The sequence below is a fragment of the Myxine glutinosa genome, chromosome 3, assembly GCF_964187855.1.
Source record: "Myxine glutinosa chromosome 3, kmMyxGlut1.1, whole genome shotgun sequence".
NCBI classification, from domain to species: Eukaryota; Metazoa; Chordata; class Myxini; order Myxiniformes; family Myxinidae; genus Myxine; species Myxine glutinosa.
Window position 1 is genome coordinate 63,432,467 of NC_136263.1, and position 25,249 is coordinate 63,457,715.

Here is a 25,249-nt window from a genome sequence, read left to right on the forward strand (position 1 = left end):
AGAGTTGTGATGGCAATTGTTACATATTTATGTGAATGTATGTGAATTACTATTCAAGTCTTTGCTTATCAATGTGTAGTCGATTAAGGGTTGTTGTGGTTGGAGGGTCAGGAGCCCTTCTGGGAAAAGAGACCGGAAACGGAAGAAGAAAAGACACGAGGTCCGGAGAAGCTACGAGGATTCTTCTTCCTCGCCCAGGTCGGACGACGAGTTGGGATCGATATTGAGCCGCGTGGAAAAGCTGCGCTCCCAAGCCCGTCTGGCGAGAGGAGTTACCGGGACGTGTAACTACCCGGTTGACACGTCAAGCGGCCGTGGGGCCGTGCACCGACCCAGCGTCTGGCACCGTTCACCGCACCGTCTACAAAGGCGCGTACGGGTCGCACTTCGGGGGCCTAACACGCGTTGCAAGCGGCGTGTTGCTTTTGCCTGCTTTACATTACCCGCTTCGCTTGGCCAGGAGGGGTGCTGCAGCCGTGGGTCCCGGTACGATACATGCCCGGTGGAACCACGTCCGCCCGGAGTTCGTTTAACCGCCCGAGTGCGGCGAAGCCGACCATCATCTTGGTCAGGAGGGGCCCAGAGACATTGTGAGGGACAGAGACCAAAGGGGGTCGTGAGTACAAAAGGGGACACACGTATGTAAGATGGCCATCTTAATCATCTAGGGGATTGATTGTTGAGTGTGAATTGTTGATGGTGGATTGCTCGGGGAATATATCCTTGATGGTATCATTGAAATTGTATGGTATCATTACCCTTGAAATATATCATTGAAAATCAGTTTTCTCTTGGGTGGAATTCATATGGCTTGCGTTACGAAAGCGCATATATAATACATCTTTCTGGCGAAGTTCCTCTCACGGTCCGGGGGTCACCGAGACCAGGTAGTCACCGAGAGGACCACGTAACACAATGTACAAAAGAGCGCGCACCGCTGTAAGGACGAAGGACGGGAACAGTGGTGAGTTTGAGGTGAAGGTGGGAGTGCATCAGGGGTCGGTACTAAGTCCACTACTATTTGTAGCTGTGATGGAGGTGCTGGCTCAGACCATAAAGGAGGGTTTACCGTGGGAGTTGTTATATGCAGATGATCTGGTGTTGATTGCGGAAAGTATGGATGGACTGAAGGAAAAGATGAACAAGTGGAAGGAATGTATGGAGACAAAAGGTCTGAAGGTGAATATAGGAAAGACGAAGGTGATGGCAAGTGGTAAAGCATGTGGTGAGGTGGAAAGAACTGGGAAGTGGCCATGTGCTGTGTGCAGGAAGGGTGTCGGAGTGAACTCCATTCAATGTACAATGTGTGCTGAGTGGGTTCATCAAAAATGTAGTGGTCTGAGAGGGTCATTAACCAGTGTGGCAGCCACATTCAAATGTAAGGTCTGCACAGAGGGAGCTGCAGATGGAGGAAATGTTGAGTTGGATCTTGGAGACGGCGTGAAGCTGGAAGGTGTGAAAACATTTTGCTACCTCGGAGACATGCTGAATGGAGAAGGTGGATCAGACTCTGCAACGGTTGCTGGAGTGAGATGTGCATGGAAGACGTTTTGGGAACTGAGTGGCGTGCTGATGAGGAGGGGAGTGTCGTTGAAGCTGAAGGGAAAGTTGTATACTGCATGTGTGAGAAGTGTTATGATTTATGGGAGCGAGACATGGGTCATGAATGTCGAGCAGCAACGAAGGCTGGAAATGCGAATGGTTCGGTGGATGTGCGGAGTGTCGTTGAGAGAGAGGAAGACAAATGATGAATTGCGAAAGATGATGGGAATAGAGCCTATGATTGATGCTGTAAAGAGGAACAGGTTGAGATGGCTTGGTCATGTGTTGAGGAAGGATGAAAGTGACTGGTTGAGAAGAGTGATGGAAATGAATGTAGAAGGAAGTAGAGGACGGGGAAGACTGAGAAAGACTTGGCTAAAGATGGTGAAAGAAGAAATGCGGGCAAGGGGGTTAACAAGGAGAGATGCAGAAAATAGGGCAAAATGGAGAAGATTGTCATGGGGACCGCAAGGCTAACCCCCGCTCTCGCAGGGAAAATGGCCTTAAAATGCATGTTGTTGTTGTTGTTGTTGTATGTTGTGTGAGTCTTATGTGTAAAGGTATTGGTAGAGTTAGGCAGTGTTTTGGTACAGTGCGAGCTTAACTCTTGCACGCCTAAGATTCATTGTTCATACAGAACAAATTGTTTGTTATGCTGTGTATATTTTATATATATATATTGTTGCGGAAATGGCCCTTAGTGGTTTATTAAATATAGAATTAGTTCAGGTCCCCTCTTAGATGTATGTTTACCATAGATCGTCTGTACTGGGATGGTAGTTTTGTGTCGGAAGGTGTAGCAGGCTGTTTTGTGTGGTGCATTGGTGGTGTACAAGAGACGGTTCCCTTTTAATTACATCTTGACAATCAAACAAGGTGCAAGTTCCATTAAGACCGGCCTCGGTTGCAATGCCATGATCGAGGCAATGGATTGACGTGAGAAAGCGCGATTGAGCGGGCAAAAACGACAAGCGCCGTCAAAAACCGGAAGCGGCGCTTGGAGGAGTCGCTGAGGACGTGCGAGGGAGGAGGTGGAAAAAGACGCATGCGCGGATGGCGTGTGGACAGGCCTTCGCGGCGGGTTCCTGCCGGAGAGCTCTCTCCGCGCGTGGTTGAGCGGGAGAAACGGAAAAGCACGCGGCGGTTCGACGGGGCGCTTGGAGCGAGCTGTGCATGTGTTTGTTGAACGGTTGGGTTGAAAGCGAGTGCAACCGGAAGAACGAGAACCACCAAGGCGAGTGAGAATAACGGAGTTCTCTCTCTCTCGGAAGAAGGGAGTTCGACAATCGTGCTGATCGCGTGGCCGATAAGGAGAGCGGGTGGCCGCCATTTCGCGACGCTTGATGCGTGGCCGATAAGAGGGCGGGCCGCCATTTGGCAGACTGCAGGCCCAAGCGGGGCCTTCGAATCCGGCGACATCGGCTTGTTACGAGCTGCATTCGCCCTTTTCACATCTTTACCTCTCGTCCATCAACACCACCAAGTACCCCCTGTCTTGTATGAATGTTGTCCAGGCCTAAGGGTTATCTCGTTAGGGTCACCCCGCGAAACCCTTAATCGTAGCTCCCTAGATAAGAGCGGGTTATTACTCATAGTTGAATTATAATGTTATCGTGAACGCCTTGTTTGTTTTGTGTACCCTAATGTTCCCCCATTAAATCTGGTTGATTCGTATGGAAGTTGCCGCACTGCATTCATCTGTGTCGCATTGAAGAGCAATCCGCTCGATTTGTAATTAAAACCAAGCTGGCTACAGGTTGCGGCAGACTTCGCTCGGTCTCTGACAAAACCCAACCTGTAGCGACGGGTGTCTCCCCAACTGGCAAGGCACAGGTGTAATTTGGTATCGCGAAAGAGGCGCGTAACCCGAGATCTGTGTCGAACCAGCCGGCGTTGCACCCGTGGGACGGCCGTGCCGGAGGCGCGACCCGTCACCTACAACAATATATAATCACATATATATATATATATATATACAGTCACGTGAAAAAGTAAGTACACCCCATGTAAAGTTTTGACTTTTTCAACATATTTCAACATACAGCTATTTGATCTTCATTTCAACAATATCGATAGATAAAAGTGATATAATATAACAAATATCATGAAACATTTACATTTTGTAGTCCATTGTATAATTTTAATAAACATAAATGCAAATTTCACACATGGAAAAAGTAAGTACACCCCGACATTTATCACTACTTCAAATACCTAAAATTAGAATCAGGTGCACCAGCTCAGGTGCAAATGATTAGAACATCGTTAGAGAGGATCTTGGAGGAACCTGTCTTATTTAAACCTCAGACATTTAGCTTGGTTTGCTCTTTGTTGTTGAAGTGTGCAGCGTCACCATGCCTAGATCAAAAGAGCTCTCTGAGGTCTTCAGAAAGATGGTTATAGATGCCTACGAGTCTGGGAAGGGATTTAAAAAGATCTCCAAACAATTTGAAATCAATCATTCGACTGTCCGGAAGATCATCTACAAGTGGAGAAGATTCCAAACAACTGCCAACTTGTTCAGGCCAGGCCGCCCCAGCAAGTTCAGCCCGAGAGCAGACCGGAAGATGCTGAAAGAAGTCTCTAAGAACCCCCAGAATGTCATCACGAGACCTTCAGGTAGCTCTAGCCACTGTTGATGACAAAGTGCACGAGTCTACCATTAGAAAGAGGCTGCACAAATTTGATCTACATGGGAGGTGTGCCAGGAGGAAACCTTTGCTGTCCAGAAAGAACATCAGGGCAAGACTAAAGTTTGCCAATGAACACCGAGGCAAAGACCAGCACTTCTGGAACAATGTGCTCTGGACAGATGAGTCAAAGGTAGAGCTATTTGGCCACAGTACCAGAAGACATGTTTGGTGAAAACCAAAGACAGCATTTGACCACAAGAACCTGATACCAACTGTGAAGCATGGTGGTGGAAATATTATGGTTTGGGGCAGCTTTGCTGCATCAGGGCCTGGGAAGCTCACCATCATAGAATCCACGATGAATTCTTCATTGAACCAGAGGGTGCTTGAGGATAATGTGAGGCCATCTGTCGGAAAGTTGAAGCTCAACCGAAGGTGGACCTTGCAACATGACAATGACCCTAAACATACCAGTAAATCCACCAAGGAATGGCTGAAAAGAAAGAAATGGAGGGTTCTGGAATGGCCAAGTCAAAGCCCGGATATAAATCCCATCGAGATGTTGTGGGGGGATTTGAAACGAGCTGTGCATGCAAGAAACCCCTCAAACATCGCACAGCTGAAAGAATTCTGCATGGAGGAGTGGGTAAAAATTTCTCCCAGTCGATGTCAGAGACTGGTAGACAATTATAAGAAACGCCTACTTGAGGTTGTTTCTGCCAAAGGGGGCAATACCACCTATTGGAGCCAGGGGTGTACTTACTTTTTCCACATGCAAAATTTGCATTTATGTTTATTTAAATTATACAATGGACTATAAAATGTAAATGTTTCATGATATTTGTTATATTATATCACCTTTATCTGTCAATATTGTTGAAATGAAGATCTAATAGCTGTATGTTGAAATATAAATATATCAAAGGGAGGTGCAAAGCGCTCCCCCTCCTTACCCCCTTTATACAAGGGATCGTTTCTCTGCATGCAGCTTTAACATACAACAACAACGTGCATTTTAAGGCCATTTTCCCTGCTAGAGCGGGGGTTAGCCTTGCGGTCCCCGTGACAATCTTCTCCATTTTGCCCTATTTTCTGAATCTCTCCTTGTTAACCCCCTTGCCCGCATTTCTTCTTCCACCATCTTTAGCCAAGTCTTTCTCGGTCTTCCCCGTCCTCTACTTCCTTCTACATTCATTTCCATCACTCTTCTCAATCAGTCACTTTCATCCTTCCTCAACACATGACCAAACCATCTCAACCTGCTCCTCTTCACAGCATCAATCACAGGCTCTATTCACAGCTTTAACATACAACAACAACAACAACATGCATTTTAAGGCCATGTTCCCTCCTAGAGCGGGGGTTAGCCTTGCGGTCCCCATGACAATCTTCTCCATTTTGCCCTATTTTCTGCATCTCTCCTTGTTAACCCCCTTGCCCGCATTTCTTCTTCCACCATCTTTAGCCAAGTCTTTCTCGGTCTTCCCCGTCCTCTACTTCCTTCTACATTAACTTCCATCACTCTTCTCAACCAGTCACTTTCATCCTTCCTCAATACATGACCAAACCATCTCAACCTGTTCCTCTTCACAGCATCAATCACAGGCAATATTCCCGTCATCTTTCGCAATTCATCATTTGTCTTCCTCTCTCTCAATGATACTCCGCACATCCATCGAACCATTCGCATTTCCACCCTTTCCAGCCTTCGTTGCTGCTCTACGTTCATTACCCATGTCTCGCTCCCATAAATCATAACACTTCTCACACATGCAGCATACACCTTTCCCTTCAGCTTCAGCGACACTCTCCTCCTCATCAGCACGCCACTCAGTTCCCGAAACTTCTTCCATGCACATCTCACTCGAGCAACCGTTGCCGAGTCTGATCCACCTTCTCCATTCAGCATGTCTCCGAGGTAGCAAAATGTTTTCACACCTTCCAGCTTCACGCCGTCTCCAAGATCCAACTCAACATTTCCTCCATCTGCAGCTCCCTCTGTGCACACCTTACATTTGAATGTAGCTGCCACACTGGTTAATGACCCTCTCAGACCACTACATTTTTGATGAACCCACTCAGCACACATTGTACATTGAATGGAGTTCACTCCGACACCCTTCCTGCACACAGCACATGGCCACTTCCCAGTTCTTTCCACCTCACCACATGCTTTACCACTTGCCATCACCTTCGTCTTTCCTATATTCACCTTCAGACCTTTTGTCTCCATACATTCCTTCCACTTGTTCATCTTTTCCTTCAGTCCATCCATACTTTCCGCAATCAACACCAGATCGTCTGCATATAACAACTCCCACGGTAAACCCTCCTTTATGGTCTGAGCCAGCACCTCCATCACAGCTACAAATAGTAGTGGACTTAGTACCGACCCCTGATGCACTCCCACCTTCACCTCAAACTCACCACTGTTCCCGTCCTTCGTCCTTACAGCTGTGCGTGCTCTTTTGTACATTGCCATCACTACTCTGATCAACCATTCCTCCACTCCTAACCTCCTCAATGCCCATGTCAATACTTTGCGTGGAACCCTATCGAATGCTTTCTCCAGATCAACAAACCCAAAAAACAACTTCTTCCTCTTATCCATGTACTTCTCCTGCAACTGCCTCACAATGAAAAGCGCATCTGTCGTTCCTCTTCCTGGCATAAATCCAAACTGCATTTCGTCGATCTTCACTTTCTTCCTTATCCTCCTCTCCAACACCCTTTCCAATACCTTCATTCCATGCTCCAATAACTTTATCGCTCGGTACGAGCCACACTCCAGAGGGTCACCTTTCCCCTTGTATAGAGGGACGAGGGTACTCAGTTCCCAATCCACTGGAATGCGGCCTTCTTTCACCACCAAATTACAGATCTCTGTCATTCTCTTCACACCCCAACTTCCTGCTGCCTTCAACATATCTCCCACAACTCCCGTCGGCCCTCCCGCTTTTCCACTCTTCATTGCTTTTATCGCTTCCTCAACTTCCTTCTCAGTTATCTTCTCTGCCGGTCCTAAAACTGGGTTACTCTCTATGTTGCCATCCCATTCATTCTCTGTATTCAACAGCATTTCCATATATCTTTTCCATCTTCCTTTAATTCCATCTGGGTCGACAACGATTTGTCCCACTTCATCCTTCAAGCAACTCACCCCCATCACATCACACCTCTCTTTCGCTATCTGCTTTGCAATCCTGAATACTGCTTTCTGACCCTCTTCCGAATCCAAGCGTTCTCCGAACATTTTCCTACATGCCTCCTGCGCCTTTGCTACCTCTTTCTTTGCAGCCTTCCTGGCTGCCTTATAACTTTCATGCTTATAAGCTTTAACATGGGGACTGAAAATATGTTTCTCGGCTTCTTCTGCACAAAAACGGCTGCAAATTTCAGAAGTAAATTCTTTGTACGTTGAGGTAATATGTTCCAAATTTCAGCAACGTCTGTTTCCACATTCTTGAGTTTTATTTGGAAAGCCCTCGAAATTACGTTGGTGTCTGTCAAATCCATCCGTCCGTCCATCCGCCCAAAATGTGTTGGCGCTCATATCTCAAGAACTATACATTGAAACTAGCTGAAACTTGGAATATACATCGGCCAATAGGTCTAGTTGATGGCTTTCAAAACAAATTCCACCTCCGTGCTATAGTTTTTGCTTTAAAATTAAATATATATAAATATATATACAAAAATCAATATATAAATATATATACCTTTATAACTTGTATAACTTTATAATACTTTATAACTCTTCAAAATATGATTACCCAAATCTAATGTGCTGGCTTAATGGCCTAATGGATAAGGCATCAGACTCCCAAGCTGGGGATTGTGCGTTCGAAAACCGTCTGGGTTGAATATTTTTTTCCCCTTACTTTTTCAAGTCTTTTATATCATCTTAAATAAAGTCTTTTACGATGAACAAATGCATTTTGTTCTTATTTAAAATGTATCTTGTGAAAAATGCCAGGGGCAGAGAAAAGGCCCCTTTATAAAAGGGTATGTGCCATGGCAAAGTATAGAAAAGAAGGGACATGATATAGCTTGTAGAAAATGTCGAACAATAGAAAAGAAGGGACATTCAAAAAAAAATCTCGTGTGCATGCTGTACTATGTACCACACATGTTCTGAGGAGGAACCAAGCAAGTAATGCTCCAGAAAGGTTCAAATAAAGGGGCACCCTACATCTGGCAAATAAAATACATTTACTTCTTCATGCAGGTGATTGAATCAAATTGGCACCCCTTTGTATGAACTTTTCTGGAGCATTACTTGGTTCCTCCTAAGAACACAAGGGTAGTCCAGCATGCACACAAGATTTTTTGAATGGCCCTTCTTCTCTATTGTTCGACATTTTCTATAAGCTATGGAATGTCCGTCCATTCTTTTCTGTACTTTGCCACATACCCTTATATAAAGGGGCCTTTTCTATGCCCCTGGCATTTTACCCAAGAAAATATATATATTGTTGTAGGTGACGGGTCGCGCCTCCCGGCACGGCCGTCCCACGGGTGCAACGCCGGCTGGTTCGACACAGATCTCAGGTTACGCGCCTCTATCGCGATACCAAATTACACCTGTGCCTTGCCAGTTGGGGAGACACCCGTCGCTACAGGTTGGGTTTGTCAGAGACCGAGCGAAGTCTGCCGCAACCTGTAGCCAGCTTGGTTTTAATTACAAATCGAGCGGATTGCTCTTCAATGCGACACAGATGAATGCAGTGCGGCAACTTCCATACGAATCAACCAGATTTAATGGGGGAACATTAGGGTACACAAAACAAGCAAGGCGTTCATGATAACATTATAATTCAACTATGAGTAATAACCCGCTCTTATCTAGGGAGCTACAATTAAGGGTTTCGCGGGGTGACCCTAACGAGATAAACCTTAGGCCTGGACAACATTCATACAAGACAGGGGGGTACTTGGTGGTGTTGATGGACGAGAGGTGAAGATGTGAAAAGGGCGAATGCAGCTCGTAACAAGCCGATGTCGCCGGATTCGAAGGCCCCGCTTGGGCCTGCAGTCTGCCAAATGGCGGCCCGCCCTCTTATCGGCCACGCATCAAGCGTCGCGAAATGGCGCCCGCGATAACCCGCCGACTCCTCCACGCGGCAGCTCAATGCTCTTTTATCGACGTGTTAACATCCACCGTCGTCCGTCGATGTTCAACGCCTCGTTCGACCACGCTATCGATGCGCGCTCGCTCCCGCTCAACCACGCGCGGAGAGAGCTCTCCGGCGGGAACCCGCCGCGAAGGCCTGTCCACACGCCATCCGCGCATGCGTATTTTTCCACCTCCTCCCTCGCCCGTGCTCAGCGACTACCTGGAAGCGCCGCTTCCGGTTTTTGACGGCGCTTGTCGTTTTTGCCCGCTCAATCGCGCTTTCTCACGTCAATCCATTGCCTCGATCATGGCATTGCAACCGAGGCCGGTCTTAATGGAACTTGCACCTTGTTTGATTGTCAAGATGTAATTAAAAAAGGAACCGTCTCTTGTACACCACCAATGCACCACACAAAACAGCCTGCTACACCTTCCGACACAAAACTACCATCCCAGTACAGACGATCTATGGTAAACATACATCTAAGAGGGGACCTGAACTAATTCTATATTTAATAAACCACTAAGGGCCATTTCCGCAACACTACCCCCACCTTTCTCCCGAGGCTCTCCCGAGCCTCCACTAGGGGCAGCCCGCGGGAATGGCCCTGTCTAACGTACAGCACAAATCTCCCATTTACTCTAACCCACAACATTGCAAGCACTTAACTCCAAGAAGCAAAGTATCAGTAAGATTGGCATGTCCCTATCCTAGTGTGTCGGATCACTAATCTAACAAACACATCCACACTCTATGCACAATACTTAACATTCTAATTATGCATTGGCGCAGGAGGGCATTCAATGTTACTTTCAACACCAATATTCACATCGGAGCAAGACATTCAGAGTTTCAAAGCTTCTTGACGTGTTCGCTCCTTCACGCCTCCTCCCGGCAGTGTTGCGTCTTCACCCCAGAGGGGTTTCCTTACTTCGTGGCCTTATTGGCCTCTCACCAGGTGAGTTCAGTCGGCCCAGTGGCCTAATCTCACAAAGAGTCCTTCGGCCCACTGAGCCCACAAGACGGCATGAATCTTCGGCTGCAACAGCCCGCAAAAGCACTTTGGCCTCCATGGCCCACAAAAATGCTTCGGCCCACATGGCACACAAAAATGATCCGGCCACATGGCCTACAAAATGCTCCGGCCACATGGCCCACAACCGAGCAGCAGCAGGCAACCAGCCCTGCCTTGGACAGCAGGTGGCACAGTTCTATCGATGGTAAGCAAATGCAGTCTGGAGGCATTCTTGAGGGTGCAAGTGGGGGTGATGACCTCAGCCCAGGCAAAATGAAGAGTACCCTTAACCTTCCTTGCCTGACTTATCTTGGTACGACTTGTTTTAGTATGGTCTTCTTAAAAAGTCCTTTCACTTTTTAGCTGACAGGATGGTGTGCTTCTTAATCAATTGTTATCTGTGTGCTCATGACACACTGGTGGCTTCTCTGGCACTTGGAGAGGGCGACCGAACCTGGCCCTTGTTCACAAATTTCCCATCAACACGACTCGTACCAGGTGTCACACATGAATGGTGCGGAGGAGAGTTCATCGAACCTAACCTTTTACTTGAAGCTCTAACCAATGGCACAAACCCTGCCATTGCCACAATGATCCTAATGACCCATTTTTCCCAACCTGGCACACTGTTCCATTCTTTTAAACCTGGGCAAGGCCCTTATTTGTCTCTTTTTCTTCACTTGGTGGTGCCAGGCATAACTCATTGGCTGGGGAGTGTGACTACAACTAGGCCTCTTTGCCTGCTTCCAATAGGTGGTGGGGGACACCCAGCGACCTCGGGGTTCACCTGAGCGCGCCTCTGGCGCTCCTAAATAAGGGGTGGCTCTCTAGCCCCCACACTGTGCTCTCTTAGCACTCTAACCGGGTGGCTCTCTAGCCCCCACACCGTGCTCTCTTAGCACTCTAAACCCTACTGTCTGGTGTCCCCTCCCGACTCACCAACTTCCAATACCATGTCACACTCCCAGCCAGTACCACCATACCTTGGCTGCACCTACCCCTAGCAGTCCGCCTGCACAATGGAACAGCAGCCAGAATCCACGTCAAATCCACTAAGTCCCCCTAACCTACACTCACTTGGTTAGGAGACTCCTACCAACAGGGTACATTGTTCGCACTCACTCTCCTCATTCACACCATCACGCCATTCATCCCAAACACCTTCGTCATTCATTCCACAGTGCCACACACCCAGTCCACAACACCATCCAACACCTTCCACTTTTTGCAGGGGTGTTTAACGCCCTGTCTGTCATGTCCCCACTATTTCTCTCTCTTTTTTTTTTTTCTTTTTAAATAGTCACGCACATCCACTTGTGCCACTCTTGTCTCTTCTGTCAGTCTCTCAATTTGCAATCTCTCTCGATATTATTTTCAGTCAAGAATTCCTTTTTTTTTCTTTCCAATCTGGCCTGCTTCTGTGGCTCATTGGAAAGGGAGTGAGGGAAGGAATCCCTCATTACCCCTTACATGGCCCCGCCGCCTTTCCGCCACGGCTCATAAGGGTCACGTCTCAATTGGGGTCGTGGTCCACCCCCTCCTTTTCTCCAGGGTTCGCGGAAGTCAGGTAGACCCCACTTGGGGGAGCGGCCTCCCCCTCTTCTCTTTAATTCCCTGAAGACAGGTAAATCCCATTTAGCTAGCCGAACCCCTCGTGTCCTCAGAGAGGTCCGATGACCAAGGGACACCTGGCGGTGTCGTTGCTGGGCCCCTCTTGTTCGAAAATGGGTCCAGGGAGTATGTGACGCATGCCAACGCCGCCTGCTACGCATCTGCGCTCTACCTCGAAGTTCCTGTGAAGCTGAGGGAGAAATTACAATCCCCTTTCTAAAGCCTGCTCCTGGATGCAGCACCTCTAATTCTGTAAGAACCCCTGCGGAGCTGTCCATCATGGTTTCTGTCCCCTGTGTCAAGTCCTGTCCTGGTGGAATTTCTATTTCCCCTTGCACCTCGAACCTATTTCCTACGTCACCACTCATTCCATGCTCCGCACTCACACACGTTTCGGCCTTGACAGCACACCCCGGTGCTGTAAACTGGACTATGGGCTCACAGCATTCATCCACAGGCATTCCATCCACACATTCAGGTGTCACGCATACGTGCACCCCATCGGACAGAGTCTCTTGATTAACATCAAATCCAATTACGAACTTAAGCTCATCGTCCGCACCATGTATGCAGATGCCCACGTACCTGCTTCGTTCCAAAGTCACATCGGTCCGGTCGCTCATCATTGGTTCGCCACACTCCTCTGGGGCTGTCAGCTTCACTTGCTGGACCTGCTCAAAATGTGTTTCATGAGTCAACAACCCCGTATACTCCCTCCATGTCTCCATCACCAGGGTTTGCTCCAATTGTTGTTTCATTCGACGAGTGATGCCAATCAAGTCCTGCACCACTAACATTCCTCCCTGTGATGACGTCACACATCCCACATTATTGTGCTGCCCTACTTCCTGGCTCCATTTTCTTTCCCAGTTGAGTCGTTCTTCCTCTCCGAGCCTTTTTAGTTGTTCGTTACCTTTCCGGAGTCTTTCCATCTCTGCGGACTCCACCCTTGCTTTCTCCTTTACTTGGTCAATTTCCGATTCATATTCCTCTTGTTTCTTATGCCACCGTCCCTCTTGTGCTTCATTCTCCAATCTCGTCGTTTCTCTCAATTGATTGATTTCCTTTTCCTGCTTCATTCGTTGTTCTTTCATTACGCGTTCATCCATCTCATTCTTTGACCTTGCTTTGGCTTCTGCCTGTTCGATCTGCACAGTGTAGTTCCTTTTTAGTTGATCAATTTCAAATTCATATTCTTTTTGTTTCGTATCCCATCGTCTCTTTTGTTCTTCATTCTCCAATCTCGTCGTTTCTCTCAATCGATTGATTTCCTTCTCCTGCTTCATTCGTTGTTCTTTCATTACCCTTTCATCCATGTCATTCTTTGACCTTGCTTTGGCTTCTGCCTGTTTGATCTGCACAGTGTAGTTCCTTTTTAGTTGATCAATTTCAAATTCATATTCTTTTTGTTTCGTATCCCATCGTCTCTTTTGTTCTTCATTCTCCAATCTCGTCGTTTCTCTCAATTGATTGATTTCCTTCTCCTGCTTCATTCGTTGTTCTTTCATTACCCTTTCATCCATGTCATTCTTTAACCTGGCTTTGGCTTCCATCTGTTCAATCTGCACAGTGTGTTTCCTTAACATTTCACTCTCCATCCTCTCTTTTTCCTCACTTATCTCCTCTACTCTTTCGCATGCTTCCTCTCTCCTTTTGTCCATCCTCTTCCCGTATTCCTTGCTACTTTCCATTTGACGTGCCAGTTCATTTCCTCTGTACTCTGATTCCCGAAACTGGCTTGATTTCTCAGACAATTCTCCCTTCAGTTGTTCCAATTCCAATTCGAGAATCCGTGCTCGTTCCCATCTGGAATCTGTGTTGTCTCGCAATGCGCCGGCCAAGGCCATTTCCGTCCAGTGAATTCGTTCCTGTGCATCGACCAATTGTTGTGACTCCCTTTGCTCCTCATTTTCCTGAACCTCACTTGCCTGCTGTAGTGCCTCATGCAATTTCGTGTGTAACTCCCCAATATAATCCTCCTTACACTCCACCTGCTCCCAGGCATCCTCCAATCGTGCATGAAGCTCGTTAATGTACGCATTGTCGTCCTGCTTATTTTGCCATGATGCATGCTGTGACCACGTGGTTTGGATCGGTGGGTGGGAGCGTTTTCTTCGTGATGTGCGGCTCGTTGCACTCTTAATACCGATTCTCTCCCACCTCGTGTCACGCTGCTGAGCCGCGCAGCCATTTTGCGACTCCATCTTCCTTTATAAATTACGAAGTTTGACACCCAATCCACTCAAAATAAAAATGAAACCAAATTTGGAATTTGCGAGCGACGTGTTTTTTTTTTGTTTTTTTTCTCTTTACGCGCCTCTCACAATCGATGTTCGGGGTGCGAAATGCACCCCAAGTCCAAATCCCACCTCCTCGACACCAGTGTTGTAGGTGACGGGTCGCGCCTCCCGGCACGGCCGTCCCACGGGTGCAACGCCGGCTGGTTCGACACAGATCTCGGGTTACGCGCCTCTATCGCGATACCAAATTACACCTGTGCCTTGCCAGTTGGGGAGACACCCGTCGCTACAGGTTGGGTTTGTCAGAGACCGAGCGAAGTCTGCCGCAACCTGTAGCCAGCTTGGTTTTAATTACAAATCGAGCGGATTGCTCTTCAATGCGACACAGATGAATGCAGTGCGGCAACTTCCATACGAATCAACCAGATTTAATGGGGGAACATTAGGGTACACAAAACAAGCAAGGCGTTCATGATAACATTATAATTCAACTATGAGTAATAACCCGCTCTTATCTAGGGAGCTACAATTAAGGGTTTCGCGGGGTGACCCTAACGAGATAAACCTTAGGCCTGGACAACATTCATACAAGACAGGGGGGTACTTGGTGGTGTTGATGGACGAGAGGTGAAGATGTGAAAAGGGTGAATGCAGCTCGTAACAAGCCGATGTCGCCGGATTCGAAGGCCCCGCTTGAGCCTGCAGTCTGCCAAATGGCGGCCCGCCCTCTTATCGGCCACGCATCAAGCGTCGCGAAATGGCGCCCGCGATAACCCGCTGACTCCTCCACGCGGCAGCTCAATGCTCTTTTATCGACGTGTTAACATCCACCGTCGTCCGTCGATGTTCAACGCCTCGTTCGACCACGCTATCGATGCGCGCTCGCTCCCGCTCAACCACGCGCGGAGAGAGCTCTCCGGCAGGAACCCGCCGCGAAGGCCTGTCCACACGCCATCCGCGCATGCGTATTTTTCCACCTCCTCCCTCGCCCGTGCTCAGCGACTACCTGGAAGCGCCGCTTCCGGTTTTTGACGGCGCTTGTCGTTTTTGCCCGCTCAATCGCGCTTTCTCACGTCAATCCATTGCCTCGATCATGGCATTGCAACCGAGGCCGGTCTTAATGGAACTTGCACCTTGTTTGATTGTCAAGATGTAATTAAAAAAGGAACCGTCTCTTGTACACCACCAATGCACCACACAAAACAGCCTGCTACACCTTCCGACACAAAACTACCATCCCAGTACAGACGATCTATGGTAAACATACATCTAAGAGGGGACCTGAACTAATTCTATATTTAATAAACCACTAAGGGCCATTTCCGCAACAATATATATATATATATATATATATATATATATATATATATATATATATATATATATATATATATATATATATATACATATATATATATATATATATATATATATATTATACACACAAGACTGTGAGATGTTTATTATAAAAGTTGATTTGTGTAAAAGGGTAACAAGTTATAATGCTGTCATTGAACTTTAACTTGTAGATAAAGATTGTCAGCGTGCAAGAGATTCCCGATTACTTCCGGACATGGCATCGTAAGTACAAGGGAGAGACATGTGAATGTTCTCTCTCCGAGGATATACAAATGGGAAAGTGGGGTGGAAGTGAGAGGAAGGCTTGCCAGTCCTGAGTTGCTTTGTTGTGCCATGCCATGTCAGAGTTTTGTGTTTTACTTGTGAAATAAAACCAAGTTTGGAGTTCACTCACCTGCTGGTGTGGATCGATCAGAAAACAACCCTGGGGTCTTATGGCATTCGTGGAATGCAAAGGAAACAGCGATATCAATTATTTTGACACCCAACCCAACAATCAGCCTGCCCTCTCTCATGCAATGCCATCCAAGTCCAATAAGGATACAATACATACAGAACGCATGGAGACTGTGTGGGATAAAAAACTGACCTGCGACGTAGCCGAAGGTGGCGAGGACATTGCTCAACAGCATGGCGTGGGAACCTGACACAACACGTGTATCGTTTGCCATGGAGAAGTAGCTTGACTGCACTTCGTGCCTCAACTCAACCACCTGAAGCTCCTGTGGTGTCAACATAACAAGTACGAATACAAAAGAAGAAAACAAATCTTATTCAAACTAAGTGCAAAAACGATGGATTCAGGTATATGGAAGTAAACATTATTAAATAAGGGGAAAAGTTATCGTTATGGCTCTGCATTCATATTAAACGTTCTAATCCTCCTGTGAACTCAGCTAATTAAAAGTGATTTCATGATGTCAACGATATCAACATTGATGACAAACCGGCCCGATTGGTGCTCCCGTTTGAACCCTTAGCTCATGATGCTCTGGGATGTCAGGTTCAAACCCCATACACTGTATTGACCTGGCCATAGTGTCCGTGGTGAAAGTACACTGCTGGGCCCATAATGTATTTGGCCTACACGTGATGCATCGACAAAGCTGCTCTACAAGTGCTTCATGACTGCAAAAATAATTAGAAAAGTTATTTGACGCGAATGCTGCAAAAATAAGTGGCAAAGAGGAGCGCAGTATTGAAGGTGTGGGAAGGATATTTCAAACAGTTGTTGAATAAGGAAGGAAGCAACGGCGAGCTGGAGCTACCGAGTTATGTGGAGGGGAAAGTGGAGTTGGTGGAGATCACGGACAGGAAGTGCAGACAACATTGAAGAGGATGAAAAAAGGTAGGGCACCAGGCATTGATGAGATGTGTATGGAGATGATAATTGCAGCGTGAGAAGTCAGAGTCAGTTGGATGAAGAGGCTGTTGAATATATGTATCAGAGATGGGTCAGATCCAGGGGATTGGAGGGCAGGGTTAATTGTGTCTCTATGGAAGGGGAAAGTTCTGCGAGGTACAGGGTCATTATGCTTCTAAAGTCATGTCATGAAGGTGCTGGAGAGGATTCTGGGTGGGAGGATAAGGAAGGGTGTGGAGATGGAGATCAAAGAGCAGCAGGAGTTTAGAAAGGGTAAGAGGATGACAAATGGGATGTACATGCTGAGACAGCTGGTGGAGAAGAGGTTGGAGGTACAAGGTGAAATGGCATTGGGATTTGTGGACCTTGAGAAGGCTTACGACACTGTCTTGAGAGAGATGGTGATGGCGACACTGAGATGGATGGGAGTACTGGAAGCAGAAGTTAGGTTGGTGGAAGGGTCGATATACAAGGGAACGAAGAGAAGTGTTTTGGTCGGGCCGAGAATTTCTGAGGAGTTGAGCATGAACATTGGTTTGAGGCAGAGAAGCTCTCTCATCCCACTCCTGTTTATGATGGTGATGGAGCTGGTAAGAAAGAAGGTAAACATGAGGGGTAGGGTAGTATGAGGAGGATGTTGCATGCGGACAATCTGGCTGTTGGTGTGGAGAGTAGGTGGGAGATGCAGGAAGTACTGGGGGAGTAGAAGGAGGCATTTGATAAACATGGGCTGAAGACAAGAATGGAGAAGACCAAGGTGATGTAGGTTGAGTAGCAGAGAAAATAAATTAATATCAGGTTAGAGGGGAAGGAGATCAGACAAGGAAATAGGTTTGAGTATCTGGAGGAACAGTGACTGGGGATGGTAAGTCCAAGGCAGAGGTGCGGAGGAGGATTCAGGTGGGTGTGAATGCATGGAGGAGGGTGGAGGGAGTAATGGCAAACAAAGATTTCAAGCAGATTGATAGGGAAGGTTCTGTTGTCTTGTATAACACCGGCCGACCTTTACGGTTTAGAGATGGTGGCTCTGACAGAGAGACAACAACCGAGGCTGCAGGTTTGCGAGAACAACTGGGTCAGAAGGATTGCGGGAGTGAAGAAGGTAGATCGAAGAAGAATGGATGAACTGAGGGGGGTAATTGGTGTGCAGATGAGCTTGACGGGGAGATTGGTGAAATGCCGGGTGAGATGGGCTGGATACTTGGTGTGGATAGGGGAATAGAGAATGGCAAAGCGAGCAGATAAGTTGAGGGAATAGGATGGGAGGATTGTGTGAAGATGGATATAAGTAATTTGGGGGTGGTTGGAGGATGGAGAGAGTTGGCTGAGGACAGAGGGGAGTGGAGGAGTATTGTGGTCAAAGCAGGACTGAGGCTTGTTACAATTGGACCTAATCCCTCATCAGAGGAGGAGGATGAGAAGAAGAAGTTTTGACATGAATGCGCCAATGGATATGCCTCCATCTATGTTAGATGTCAACCCACTGAATTACATTTTATCTCAATTACAGGTCACATGAGAGAGATTGCAAACAACACAACAACAACAGGCATTTTAAGGCCATTTTCCCTGCTCGAGCAGGGGTTAGCCTTGCGGTCGCCATGACAATCTTCTCCATTTTGCCCTATTTTCTGCATCTCCCCTTGTTAACCCCCTTGCCCGCATTTCTTCTTCCACCACCTTTAGCCAAGTCTTTCTCGGTCTTCCCCATCCTCCACTTCCTTCTACATTCATTTCCATCACTCTTCTCTACCAGTCACTTTCATCCTTCCTCAACACATGACCAAACCATCTCAACCTGTTTCTCTTCACAGCATCAATCACAGGCTCTATTCCCATCATCTTTCACAATTCATCATTTGGCTTCCTCTCTCTCAACGATAACGATACCATTCGCATTTCCACCCTTTCCAGCCTTCGTTGCTGCTCCACGTCCATTACCCATGTCTCGCTCCCATAAATCATAACACTTCTCACACATGCAGCATACACCTTTCCCTTCAGCTTCAGCGACACTCCCCTCCTCGTCAGCACGCCACTCAGTTCCCGAAACTTCTTCCATGCACATCTCACTCTAGCAACCGTTGCCGAGTCTGATCCACCTTCTCCATTCAGCATGTCTCCGAGGTAGCAAAATGTTTTCACACCTTCCAGCTTCACGCCGTCTCCAAGATCCAACTCAATATTTCCTCCATCTGCAGCTCCCTCTGTGCACACGTTACACTTGAATGTAGCTGCCACACTGGTTAATGACCCTCTCAGACCACTACATTTTTGATGAACCCACTCAGCGCACATTGTACATTGAATGGAATTCACTCCGACACCCTTCCAACACACAGCACAGGGCCACTTCCCAGTTCTTTCCACCTCACCACATGCTTTACCACTTGCCATCACCTTCGTCTTTCCGATATTCACCTTCAGACCTTTTGTCTCCATACATTCCTTCCACTTGTTCATCTTCTCCTTCAGTCCATCCATACTTTCTGCAATAAACACCAGATCATCTGCGTACAACAACTCCCACGGTAAACCCTCTTTACGTTCCGAACCAGCACCTCCATCACAGCTACAAATAGTAGTGGACTTAGTACCGACCCCTGATGCACTCCCACCTTCACCTCAAACTCACCACTGTTCCCGTCCTTCGTCCTTACAGCTGTGCGTGCTCTTTTGTACATTGCCATCACTACTCTGATCAACCATTCCTCCACTCCTAACCTCCTCAATGCCCATGTTACAACTTCACGTGGAACCCTATCGAATGCTTTCTCCAGATCAACAAACCCAAGAAACAACTTCTTCCTCTTCTCCATGTACTTCTCCTGCATCTGCCTCACAATAAAAAGTGCGTCTGTCGTTCCTCTTCCTGGCATAAAGAGAGATTGCAAGTAGGAGAGAAAATATCAGTTGCTTCTAACTCGAGGTATGATCTGCAAAAGTATTTTCAAAGGTGGCATGAGCTTTGACCTGTTGAACCCAAAATTGAATCAGCTCATCTTTGTATCACAGTCCATACTTGTACCAGGTATGGGCAAAATCCCTTAAGTGTTTCACAAGGTAATGAAAATCTGCTATGCACACGTACAGACGCTCGGCCAACCCAAAATCATAATGTCTCCAGCGCCTTTGGCTGCCGAAGCATAACTGTTAATGATGCTTAACAGAATTATCAACATGAGGTGGCCCATGGTCATTCGCAGCCACATCCCATCATTAAGGGTGTCCAGCACTACTCAACTACGTCGGTCTGTTTGAGCCACAATGGTTGAAAATGGATTCCCATATCATGGACACAGGTAGTTGGTCCTGTTCAGAAAAACCCAATACTGTTTAACATTATAGAGAACGAACATTTAGGGGGCGTGTACAAATTAGATACATGAAAATGGTGAAATTTTAACCCTTACCACCACCTCGAACTACATGCCAAGCAAGCCCTCCCCTTCCACCAAACTGCTTCACTTTTTCTCCCACACTCGCCTAACCCTCTATTTTCTCTCATTTTATTTCCATTTAAACCCCAACTGAACCTTTCTTGTCAAGGATGCAATTGGTCTTTTAGAAGCTCCAGAGTGGCTGATGAAGAAATAAAAATGAAACTCAGACCGACTCACCGACCGATTTTAATGTTTTTCTTTCTCTTCCTTTCTCACATTAGTACAGGAGTTGAGTGTGGGGTAATATTGAGAGGCTACAGTGGTACATTTGTGGTAGCATGCTCATTAAAATGTACACAACCCTCTATCTTTACACGTTACAATGTCTTGTTCTGTTCTCGTTTGCCCTGCATATTCCGAATATTAAATGGAGCGTTGTTCAGGACGATAATCCTGTACCTCATCACAGATTCCTCACCTCATCTATTTCATTTGTGAAGTCAAGGGGTCTTGTGCCGCATAACATGCTGTGCTGTGTCACACCAATTTACTACAGCATGTTAATTTAACAATTTTAGCACGATTCATAATTCACATATTCACATTGATTCACAAATGGCATGTTCCATGAGGGTGCATTAACAGAACACGTTGACATACTAAAGCAAAAACAAAATTCCACTAACCTAGCACAATCATGCATTAACACTACATGATCATGCACTAATGCAGCACGATCATGCACTAACGCAGCACGAACACGCACTAACGCAGCACGAACACGCACTAATGCAGCACGATCACGCACTAACGCAGCATCATCACGCACTAACGCAGCACCATCACACACTAACACAGCACCATCACGCACTAACACAGCACCATCACGCACTAACACAGCACCATCACGCACTAACACAGCACCATCACGCACTAACACAGCACCATCATGCACTAACACAGCACCATCACGCACTAACGCAGCACAATCACGCAATAACGCAACACAATCACGCAATAACGCAACACAATCACGCAATAACGCAACACAATCACGCAATAACGCAACACAATCATGCAATGACGCAGCACAGTCATGCACTAATGCAGCACAGTCACGCACTAACGCAGCACAGTCACGCACTAATGCAGCACAGTCATGCACTAACGCAGCACCATCACGCACTAACACAGCACCATCACGCACTAACACAGCACCATCACGCACTAACACAGCACCATCACGCACTAACACAGCACCATCACGCACTGACGCAGCACAATCATGCAATAACGCAACACAATCACGCACTAATGCAACACAGTCACGCACTAACGCAGCACAGTCATGCACTAATGCAGCACAGTCATGCACTAACGCAGCACCGTCATGCACTAACACAGCACCATCACGCACTAACACAGCACCATCACGCACTAACACAGCACCATCACGCACTAACGCAGCACCATCACGCACTAACGCAGCACCATCACGCACTAACGCAGCACCATCACGCACTAACGCAGCACCATCACGCACTAACGCAGCACCATCACGCACTAACGCAGCACCATCACACACTGACACAGCACAATCATGCAATAACGCAACACAATCACGCACAAATGCAACACAGTCACACACTAACGCAGCACAGTCACGCACTAACGCAGCACAGTCACGCACTAATGCAGCACAGTCACGCACTAACGCAGCACCGTCACGCACTAACGCAGCACCGTCACGCACTAACGCAGCACCATCACGCACTAATGCAGCACCATCATGCACTAACACAGCACCATCATGCACTAACACAGCACCATCACGCACTAACACAGCACCATCACACACTGACGCAGCACAATCATGCAATAACACAACACAATAACGCAACACAATCACGCAATAATGCAGCACAATCACGCAATGACGCAGCACAATCACGCAATGACGCAGCACAATCACGCAATGACGCACCACAATCATGCAATAACGCAACGCAATAACGCAACACAATCACGCAATAATGCAACACAATCATGCAATGACGCAGCACAATCACGCAATGACGCAACACAATCACGCAATAATGCAGCACAATCACGCAATGACGCAGCACAATCACGCAATGACGCAGCACAATCACGCAATGACGCACCACAATCATGCAATAACGCAACGCAATAACGCAACACAATCACGCAATAATGCAACACAATCATGCAATGACGCAGCACAATCACGCAATGACGCAGCACAATCACGCACTAATGCAAGTCACGCACTAACGCAGCACAGTCACGCACTAACGCAGCAGTCAGCACTAACGCAGCACAGTCACACACTGACGCAGCACAATCATGCAATAACGCAACACAATCACGCAATAATGCAACACAATCATGCAATGACGCAGCACAATCACGCAATGACGCAGCACAATCACGCACTAATGCAAGTCACGCACTAACGCAGCACAGTCACGCACTAACGCAGCAGTCAGCACTAACGCAGCACAGTCACGCACTAACGCAGCACCATCACACACTAACACAGCACCATCACACACTAACACAGTACCATCACACACTAACACAGCACCATCACGCACTGACACAGCACAATCATGCAATAACGCAACACAATCATGCAATAACACAACACAATAACGCAACACAATCACGCAATAATGCAGCACAATCACGCAATGACGCAGCACAATCACGCAATGACGCAGCACAATCACGCAATGACGCACCACAATCACGCAATGACGCAGCACAATCACGCAATGGCGCAGCACAATCACGCACGAACGCAACACAGTCACGCACTAACGCAGCACAGTCACGCACTAACGCAGCACAGTCACGCACTAACGCAGCAAAGCCATGCACTAACGCAGCACAGTCACGCACTAACGCAGCACAGTCACGCACTAATGCAGCACAATCACGCACCAACGCAACACAATCACACAATAACGCAGTGCAATCACAAACTAACGCAGCAATCACGCACTAGCGCAGCACATTCATGCACTAACGCAACACAATCATGCACTAACGCAGCACAGTCACGCACGAACGCAGCACAGTCACGCACGAATGCAGCACAGTCACGCATGAACGCAGCACAGTCACGCACTAATGCAACACAGTCACGCACTAATGCAACACAGTCACGCACTAACGCAGCATAGTCACGCACTAACGCAGCATAGTCACGCATTAACGCAGCACGGTCACGCACTAACACAACACGATAACACACTAGCGCACCACGATCACACACTAACGCAGCACGATCACGCACCAACCCAGCACGATCCACGATCACACACTAACGCAGCACGATCACGCACCAACCCAGCACGATCACGCACCAACCCAGCACGATCACGCACCAACCCAGCACGATCACGCAACAACCCAGCACGATCACGCAACAACACAACACGACCACGCAACAACCCAGCACGATCACGCACCAGCCCAGCACGATCACGCACCAACCCAGCACGATCAGGCACAAACCCAGCACGATCACGTAACAACCGAGCACGATCAAGCACTAACACAGCACGATCAAGCACCAACACAGCACGATCAAGCACCAACACAGCACGATCACGCGCCAACACAGCACGATCACGCACCAACCCAGCACGATCACGCACCAACTCAGCACGATCACGCAACAACTCAGCACGATCACGCAACAACCCAGCACGATCACGCAACAACACAGCACGATCACGCACCAACACAGCACAATCACGCACCAACACAGCACGATCACGCACCAACACAGCACGATCACGCACCAACACAGCACGATCACGCACCAACACAGCACGATCACGCACCAACACAGCACGATCACGCACCAACACAGCACGATCACGCACCAACACAGCACGATCACGCACCAACACAGCACGATCACGCACCAACACAGCACGATCACGCACCAACACAGCACGATCACGCACCAACACAGCACGACCACGCACCAACACAGCACGACCACGCACCAACACAGCACGATCACGCACAAACCCAGCACGAAAATACACGATTGTATAAACTTCACAGAAATATGATTGCGGCACATGATTAAATACATAACACTGATGCATTCATAATATGAGGAGTGCTGGAGCGCACACACGACAGCAAACTAAATACTACAACAGTACACAGGTACACTCTACAAACAAAGGAGCAGCGACGTGAGTTCCACGCAAAGTTCTCGATAACGCGCATGCTTTTGCACTCAAAGCGAAACTGTACGAAACTTTCCCGTTACCCTGTACTGTACTTGTCTGCACTCTCACTTGGATATCGGGACAGACATCACATGAAAAGGAGTCCCGTGCAGTTGTTGTACTCTTAAGTTTTAATGATGGACAAACAACGAAACGCAAAATGCACTTCTCAACACAAACCTGTCGCAGCTGCGTCTTGGAGATGGAGAAACAGCCACAGAGTTACGGACTCGCTGTTCGAAAGGGAGGGAGGAGGGAGAGTTTTGGGGGAGGAGCGGCGTCGACGAAGGAGGAGCGAGCGTGGGATGGTGGGGAGGAGCGAGGGCAACGCAGGAGGCGGAGCGAGCGTGGAATGTGGGGAGGAGCGAGGGCAACGCAGGAGGCGGAGCGAGCGTGGAATGTGGGGAGGAGCGAGGGCAACGCAGGAGGCGGAGCGAGCGTGGAATGTGGGGAGGAGCGAGGGCAACGCAGGAGGCGGAGCGAGCGTGGAATGTGGGGAGGAGCGAGGGCAACGCAGGAGGCGGAGCGAGCGTGGAATGTGGGGAGCAGTGCGGGGGTGGTGGATTGTTCATGTAAACTTCCTGCTCAACGTCACATTGCCTGATGTTGGTCTTCATGTGGCAGCTGTACCCAGTCACATGGGTAATGCCAAGCCAACCCGTGCCATGTGGAATAGTTTTGGTATGGTATGTGGACAAGTTTTTACCCT

At 47.8% G+C, this 25,249-nt stretch overlaps 1 protein-coding gene across 2 annotated transcripts in view; it reads right to left on the minus strand.

Annotated features, from left to right (window-relative positions):
- LOC137423520 (protein eva-1 homolog A) overlaps nucleotides 1-24,806 on the minus strand; it is a 33,079-nt gene extending 8,273 nt beyond the window's left edge. For both annotated transcript variants that reach the window (XR_010983725.2, XM_068110778.2), the window contains exons 1-2: nucleotides 24,721-24,806; nucleotides 16,107-16,239 (exon numbers count right to left, since the gene is read on the minus strand). Coding sequence is in view for 1 of the 2 variants with exons in the window: in XM_068110778.2 (XP_067966879.1) it covers nucleotides 16,107-16,188 (82 nt within the window). In the remaining variant the exon portion in view is untranslated. The remainder of the gene's footprint in view (nucleotides 1-16,106; nucleotides 16,240-24,720) is intronic.
- Between the last annotated feature and the right edge of the window lie 443 nt (nucleotides 24,807-25,249).